The 8,466-nt window shown below is 41.9% G+C and overlaps 1 protein-coding gene across 2 annotated transcripts; it reads right to left on the reverse strand.

Annotated features, from left to right (window-relative positions):
• Positions 1-612: 612 nt before the first annotated feature.
• LOC109197098 (tubulin alpha-1A chain) lies at positions 613-7,246 on the reverse strand. 2 transcript variants are annotated; one of them, XM_019352247.2, is made up of 5 exons: positions 7,229-7,246; positions 6,891-7,113; positions 6,618-6,766; positions 5,609-6,542; positions 613-1,128 (listed from the first exon to the last, which is right to left on the reverse strand). In XM_019352247.2, exons 1-5 carry the CDS (start codon positions 7,229-7,231, stop codon positions 1,082-1,084), a joined length of 1,356 nt encoding a protein of 451 aa, XP_019207792.2. In that variant the 5' UTR covers positions 7,232-7,246; the 3' UTR covers positions 613-1,081. The 2 variants fall into 2 exon arrangements, with proteins under 2 accessions (XP_019207792.2, XP_019207771.1); XM_019352226.2 differs by lacking the exons at positions 5,609-6,542; positions 6,618-6,766; positions 6,891-7,113; positions 7,229-7,246 and adding exons at positions 2,145-2,293; positions 2,392-2,614; positions 3,681-3,769 and having other exon boundaries at positions 613-2,062.
• Positions 7,247-8,466: the final 1,220 nt, after the last annotated feature.

An 8,466-nucleotide genomic window follows, 5' to 3' on the forward strand; every position in this document is an offset into this window, starting at 1 on the left:
GATTAAAACTTTTACAACCAGGTGAAGTGGGTGTTATGAGACATTTTCAAATTTAAACGGACTGGTATCTACTTTGAGCACTCAAAGTGCTTTTTTGCGACAAGCTTCACTCACAAACACATTCATACAAGTGTGTCTTATACCTAAACACTTTTAACTTTAAAAAAAGTTTTTAAAAAGTGTTTACTTTTTTCCTTTGATTCCTACCCCCTTTTTCCCAATAAGCTTTGTCTTTTGCCAGGGTGCCATTTCAACTCACGACGTGTTGTTCATGAATTACCTTGTTAAACAAAGGTTACACTGAAACACTCACTTAATATCTCCTCACCAAAATGAACACAACTTGGACGTGAAGTCTAAGTGGTTGTTTCTTCACATCCCGTTGTTAATTTTAGCGATTAAAAAAGAAAAGATTTATACTATTTTTAATTGCAGTCATTTACATTAAGTGCTTTGAAACTTATTTCTGAGACATGTCATATAAAATGTGAAAAGCTTGCAAACGTGCATTCTTTCGTTCAGCTTCCCTTCCAAATAATGACAAAGAAAACCTCCTTAAGACAACATAATGACACATTTGTTCCAAAACATATGAATAAATAAACTGCAACAAATGATTACCTCACATTTATTCTTTATGGATGAAGACCAAACACTATGGGGAAAGCAGGTCTAATCCTGGGTCGTTGTTTTTTTGTTACGTACGATTTAGATATTCAAGCTTATCAGGAAGGGCAAATAAAGCTTGAGTTGTGCAGCATAATTAGACAAAGACTTGTCAGTTTAATGTCTCAAGAAAAAGACACACGGTAAACATGATATCTTGTCACTGTAAACAGAGGATTGTAGAGTGGAAACCAGGGTCTAAGAATATTATACAACAGTGAAAATGTCAAGGTGACTGCCAACTTTGAAAGGTTTATAGGTAGTAGTTTTAATTTCACAGAACTGAAGGAGCAACAAAAGGCTTTACTGTGCTACAAACACAGCTTTTGTCAGATTATTGTCTAAAACCTACAGGAATGTGCAGCTCAGTTTGTTTGAAACAAACTTAGACTTGATCTCATTGATTAATTTAGCTTTAAAACTCCTCCCCCTCTTCCTCTCCTTCATCGCCAATGCTGTCAGTTCCCACTTCCTCATAATCCTTTTCCAAGGCAGCCATGTCCTCTCTGGCTTCTGAGAACTCTCCCTCCTCCATTCCCTCTCCCACATACCAGTGGACGAAGGCCCTCTTGGCGTACATCAGATCGAACTTGTGGTCGAGTCGAGCCCAGGCCTCTGCGATGGCGGTGGTGTTGCTCAGCATGCACACGGCTCTCTGCACCTTGGCCAGGTCTCCTCCAGGAACCACGGTGGGGGGCTGGTAGTTGATGCCCACCTTGAAGCCTGTAGGACACCAGTCCACAAACTGAATGGTGCGTTTCGTCTTGATGGTGGCAATAGCGGCATTCACATCTTTGGGTACCACATCGCCACGGTACAGAAGGCAGCAGGCCATGTACTTTCCATGGCGAGGGTCACACTTCACCATCTGATTGGCCGGCTCGAAGCAGGCATTGGTGATCTCAGCCACAGAGAGCTGCTCGTGATAGGCCTTCTCTGCTGAGATAACAGGGGCATAGGTGGCCAGAGGGAAGTGGATGCGAGGGTAGGGCACCAGGTTGGTCTGGAACTCTGTCAGGTCCACGTTCAAGGCTCCATCAAAGCGCAGGGAGGCGGTGATGGAGGAGACAATCTGACCAATCAGCCTGTTGAGGTTGGTGTAGGTGGGACGCTCAATGTCCAGGTTCCTTCGGCAGATGTCATAGATGGCCTCATTGTCCACCATGAAGGCACAGTCGGAGTGCTCCAGGGTGGTGTGGGTGGTCAGGATGGAGTTGTAGGGCTCCACCACGGCTGTGGACACTTGAGGAGCTGGATAGATGGCAAATTCTAGCTTTGACTTCTTGCCGTAGTCAACGGAGAGACGCTCCATGAGCAGAGAGGTGAAACCAGACCCGGTTCCTCCTCCAAAAGAATGAAAGATGAGGAAACCTTGCAGCCCTGTGCACTGGTCAGCCTGGAGGTAGAAAATAAATCTTTTCATTGTTACTAGTTACACTGGAAATTTTATCTAATGACATTACAAGCGATAAACTCACCAGTTTACGAATTCTGTCAAGAACCAGGTCAATGATCTCCTTCCCGATGGTGTAGTGACCTCGGGCATAGTTGTTGGCTGCATCTTCTTTTCCAGTGATGAGCTGCTCAGGGTGGAAGAGCTGGCGGTAGGTTCCTGTACGGACTTCATCTGTATTTGGAAGACATTGAGAGTGTACTCAACGATTAGGAATGGTGGTTTGGTTTGACACTTAATTTATCACTCTGTTGTTATTCCTGCATTCTTACCAATGACAGTTGGTTCCAGGTCCACAAAGACAGCCCTGGGAACATGTTTTCCAGCTCCGGTTTCACTGAAGAAGGTGTTGAAGGAGTCATCTCCTCCTCCAATGGTCTTGTCACTGGGCATCTGACCATCTGGCTGGATGCCGTGCTCCAGGCAGTACAGCTCCCAGCATGCATTGCCTATCTGGGCACCGGCTTGGCCAACATGGACAGAGATACACTCACGCTGCAAGAACAAGTGGTTCAAATGTCAAACAAATATCTGAAGTAAAAGCTACATTTTAATGTCTTTGTCACAGATTTTCTGTCTAGCTTTAATACACTAATCAGAGGAGATTATTCAACAGAAAACAACCCCAATGGCAGACAGAAATTCTGTTGTATTTTGTAGCATCAAAAAGGGACTTTTTATTGCTAACTTAAAGAACACAAAGGGCTGTACTACAATGGCAGGAAAAACATCTCAAATGAACTGACAAAGACTTGAAGGCATATGCACAGACTACATATCAGAGTTATTATAGATGTACATATTTATCACTACTTATTCTTATTTATTTATTTTTTCATCTTTTTTTGTTTTCAATTTAGTTTATTTTGAGTTAGTTTTTAGAATGGCTTGCTCATTTCAGTTTTGTCTTTATTGTTTTTAAATTTTTACGTTCAGTGTTTTAGTTTTTTCACAGATAAACTGGGGCATTTATTGTAGTGGGGATTTAAGAAGTTTAGAAAGAGTATTAAAATAAACCACTCTCATACCATCATGAATACTGTCATGTAGACGTGCCAGTTTTGGTGCTTGTTATGTTGACAAATTTGACCAAATTTAAAAATAAAGAACGAAACTTAACGACATTTCCTATACATTTCGATTTAATTTTAGTTACTTTGTAAGTTAAAAATATCATTTGAATCAGTTTTGGTTTCAGAATAGTTTTTTTTTTTAAACTTATTTTTTATGGGCTAAAAAGAAGAGGTGAATTTAATCAGACATTTAAGAAAGATCGGAAAAGAACAAAGAAAGGAAGGGGAAACAAAGAAAACCACACCAGAATATAACCTTCAAAATAAAACAGGAAGTAAACTGAAGGAGGGTCCAAACTTAGTAAGATGCAGAAAAATACAGGAGGCACTTGGAAAGAAAAAACACTCCAAGAAAGAGATAAACTAATAAAAAAAAAAAAAATCACAGACCATTTTATACACCCAATGTCCCTGTGAGATGTTTATTTTTCTCAGAAATCATATGAAGCTGTTCAACAGAGGAACTTAGAAAATGAAAGGTTTCTCACCATATTTTTGGAGCTTTAAGACGTCCCTTGTTCACTTGAGAGGAGTGGCTGGGGATATTGTGTGTGAAATGCGAGTGCAGGAAGCCGCTTTATAGCCAAGCATCACCAAGCAACAGCCTGCAATGTTGTGGTAACTGGAGGAGCTGAAGAAGCAAACACCACCTCCTTCAATAACAAATGAGGGTGCAGAACACAAGAAAGAAAACCCACAATACAAACAGAAGGCACTAAAGCTGTTGTTATACACACAAGTAACCAACAGTGAAATTTTGGCCAATAACTGTGTCACCTCACCTAATTTTTCAGAATCTGCTGTTCTGTCTGTGCAGTCAGTACCTTGTGGTTCAGATCTGAATGAAAATTTTAAATATGATGGAAACATTTATCTGTGGATGGATCTAACTCCTAAGTCTTTAATTAAAAAAAATAGTTTCTGTGCGTCAAGCATTACTTCTTTAATGAAATATCGCTCAAATTAGAAGTTTGGTCATGTTAAAGTGACACATTGGCAGCCTGGGTTTTCTAATCTTGCAGATGAATGATAACGGATACCTCCCCAGCGTGAATGAATAGTCTTTTGTTACAGCTCACCGTTGCATCACCACTTTAGTCAAGATTCATTTGCAATGCAAAGGCAGCCTATTCCCCAAGGAAAACATTGCAACACGCTTTCCTCAAAGCCAGCTGACATTTGAGATCACTGTTTCTTTTCCAGCAGGTCTCAGTTCAGAGCTTTCAGCTATGTACACGGGAGAAAGAAAAGGGGAGTATGGTGGTAGTATGAGATAACCGGATAAATGCAATACCTAAAGCTGGAGATTAACAAAGGATTATGTTTTCCTAAGGAATTTCCCTCAAAAGATTAATTTCTTAATAACCACCAGGTCACCAGGGTCCTGTTTGTGGTACGGGTAGTTTCATTTACCCAGATGGAAATCTTTTACCAGTAGGCCAGAATGTGTAAGATCTAAAAAGTAATATCTTTTGGTTTCTGAAACTAGAATGTCTTCCTCCCATCACCCACAGCTTGTTATGACGGAACAATTTAAAGTGCCATGAGGCGACTGTGATTTGGAGCTATATAAATAAAATTGAATTAAATAAAACTATACAGTCTAACCCAACACCTAGGAGGTTTGTTGGTGACCTGTAGGAAGTTAACAGGTTAGGATTAAGAAAGACTACCCCAGTTTCTAAATGGGTGTAGATTGACTAAAGTGCTTTAGAAAGCTTATAACCCTAAATAAATTTCAGAACCACTCCTCTAAAGTAAAGATTTACTGTCCACTGATGCCTTTTCAGGAACCTGTTTTCCTTAGAAGATGTTTTTTGTGTAAACCTTGTGTGCTGTTTCCTGTGTAATCTATTGTTGGAAGCTGTTAAATCTTTCACCTGTGCATCTGCAGGTAACTCTAGAGCTGTAACAACAAACTATCACCTAAGGTTTCCCAGAACGTGCTCACACTTGGTTTCCCTAGTTACTGTTCTCTCAGGCTTTGTTTGCTTCCAGGTATCAGCTAACAACAACAGACAAGTCACTATAGTTCAACAGCAAACATGCTCATTGCTGGAGGAGACACAGAGCTAGTGGGAGAAACTGAAATGCACAGACAGACAAATGCTTTACACAATTGGTTTATTTTCCACACACACACACATACACGCATACTTATATATGTATATATCTATATCTATATCTATATCTATCTATCTATCTATGTATATATATATATATATATATATATATATATATATATATATATATATATATATATATATATATATATATATATATATATATATATATATATGTATATATAACCAATACGGTATTGCTCACTGCTGAAATACAATAATGATATCATTATGCAAAACTAAAACTTAGTACTCTTCCCCCTCTTCCTCTCCTTCATCGCCAATGCTGTCAGTTCCCACTTCCTCATAATCCTTTTCCAGGGCAGCCATGTCCTCTCTGGCCTCTGAGAACTCTCCCTCCTCCATTCCCTCTCCCACATACCAGTGGACGAAGGCCCTCTTGGCGTACATCAGATCGAACTTGTGGTCGAGTCGAGCCCAGGCCTCTGCGATGGCGGTGGTGTTGCTCAGCATGCACACGGCTCTCTGCACCTTGGCCAGGTCTCCTCCAGGAACCACAGTGGGGGGCTGGTAGTTGATGCCTACCTTGAAGCCTGTAGGACACCAGTCCACAAACTGGATGGTGCGCTTTGTCTTGATGGTGGCGATAGCGGCATTCACTTCTTTAGGAACCACGTCACCACGGTACAGGAGGCAGCAGGCCATGTACTTTCCATGGCGAGGGTCACATTTCACCATCTGATTGGCTGGTTCAAAACAGGCATTTGTAATTTCAGCCACGGTGAGCTGCTCGTGATAGGCCTTCTCTGCTGAGATAACAGGGGCATAGGTGGCCAGAGGGAAGTGGATGCGAGGGTAGGGCACCAGGTTGGTCTGGAACTCTGTCAGGTCCACGTTCAAGGCTCCATCAAAGCGCAGGGAGGCGGTGATGGAGGAGACAATCTGACCAATCAGCCTATTGAGGTTTGTGTAGGTAGGACGCTCGATGTCCAGGTTCCTGCGGCAGATGTCATAGATGGCTTCGTTGTCCACCATGAAGGCACAGTCGGAGTGCTCCAGGGTGGTGTGGGTGGTCAGGATGGAGTTGTAGGGCTCCACCACGGCTGTGGACACTTGAGGAGCTGGGTAAACTGCAAACTCCAACTTAGACTTCTTGCCGTAGTCAACGGAGAGACGCTCCATGAGCAGGGAGGTGAAACCAGAGCCGGTTCCTCCTCCAAAGGAGTGGAAGATGAGGAAACCCTGCAGCCCTGTGCACTGGTCAGCCTGCAGGGGAACAAAACAGCACTATTTCCTCCATACATAATTACACTCTAAACTAATATATGTAGATAAACTCACCAGTTTACGAATTCTGTCAAGAACCAGGTCAATGATCTCTTTGCCGATGGTGTAGTGTCCTCGGGCGTAGTTGTTGGCTGCATCTTCTTTTCCAGTGATGAGCTGCTCGGGATGGAAGAGCTGCCGGTAGGTTCCTGTGCGGACTTCATCTGTAACCACGAAAAATAATTGTATATGAGTATATGAGAAAACGTTTAAAATCCTCATATATCTATATCTATATATATATAGATATATATATATATAAATTTATATTAAAAATGGAAATTTTACCAATGACAGTTGGTTCCAGGTCTACAAAGACAGCCCTGGGAACATGTTTTCCAGCTCCGGTTTCACTGAAGAAGGTGTTGAAGGAGTCGTCTCCTCCCCCGATTGTCTTGTCACTGGGCATCTGACCATCCGGCTGGATGCCGTGTTCCAGGCAGTACAGCTCCCAGCATGCGTTTCCCATCTGGACGCCTGCCTGGCCAACATGAACAGAGAGGCACTCCCGCTGCAAGAACAGGCCACATTAGCATTAGAAAAGGCTTTGTGGAATCTAATAGGCAACACCATCACACCTTTAAAAGTGGACATTACAGAGTCTGTTAGACACTGCAGAAACTTACCATGGTTCTAAATTCCTGCTGCTGACTGCGAGGACCTGCAGGCGAAATCTGCTCTCTCTCAAGATTTCTCTGGTACTTATAGTATCTCCAAACTCTATAGTAACGGGTCTTGTTGTTCACAAATGGGGGTTAACTGAGTTTACCAGAGGGCAAAATCATTGTCCCGACACGCTCGGTCACACATCAATGACCCTGTTTCCTGTGGAAAGATAATGTATAACTCTGAGCCCATACATCAGGTACACAAAACTCATTTAACTCACAAGCACCTAAGGAAACAGCACAGTGTGGTTAATAAACTCAAAGCTCTGAGGGGGGCTCAAAGCTCCATGTGAGAGAGTCAAAGGAATTCTACATTCCCCAAATATTTGTAAACAGAATATTTTTAACAGCCCCCCTCACAGCCTGTTTGTACAAGTTACGTTTGTGGGCACTTCAGCAAATTGAGCTTATAGAATCAGTGTTATTTACTGAAACTGATAAGATGATGGTTCATAGAGAAACTGTAAAGGAGCAGGTCTGTTCTTTAATGTAAGCAACGTAAGTCATTTTAACAAGAAATTTAACAACTTATGGGCTTCAGTGATAATGTCTAAAAGAGCTTTACATATGTGAAATGTAGCCTAATTATTTTTAGGATTTGACTTTGGCTATTTCATTTAAGCCTTTTTTGTGACTACATTTAAATGTTTGCATATTTGCATTTTGTCATGAAGTACCATAAGACCACAAAGAGCCAGGACTAAATTAGAAAACCACAGAAAAGGGAACATAAACAGCCAGGGAGGCAAGCCTACAGTGTATACCCACTGGCCACTTTATTAGGTACACCCGAGGTACTACCAGAACTTGGTGGGAGCCCATTTTGCCTTTAGAACTACCTTAATTTTCATTGCATAGATTCAACAAGGTGCTGGAAACATCCCTCAGAGATCTTTGTCCATATTAACATGACAGCGTCCCACAAAGTTCAGGTTACACTCGTGCATCACAGCGTGTAGACCTAGTGGCCTAATGGATAAGGCACTGGCCTCCTAAGCCAGGATTGGGTTTGAGACCCATATGGGGGGGATTTCCAGCAGTTGAAGTGGGCCCTTAACCCAGAGCGCAATGAATTGCAGCCATCCTCATTTGGCCCATGGTCTTTACACTGGTTAACTGTGTTGTTACAATTCCATAATGGGAATCACCCCTGTTACCATAACCCAAATGTGTTCTATTGGAATGAGATCTGGTGA

Source organism: Oreochromis niloticus, linkage group LG23, assembly GCF_001858045.2.
Source record: "Oreochromis niloticus isolate F11D_XX linkage group LG23, O_niloticus_UMD_NMBU, whole genome shotgun sequence".
Classification (NCBI taxonomy): domain Eukaryota; kingdom Metazoa; phylum Chordata; class Actinopteri; order Cichliformes; family Cichlidae; genus Oreochromis; species Oreochromis niloticus.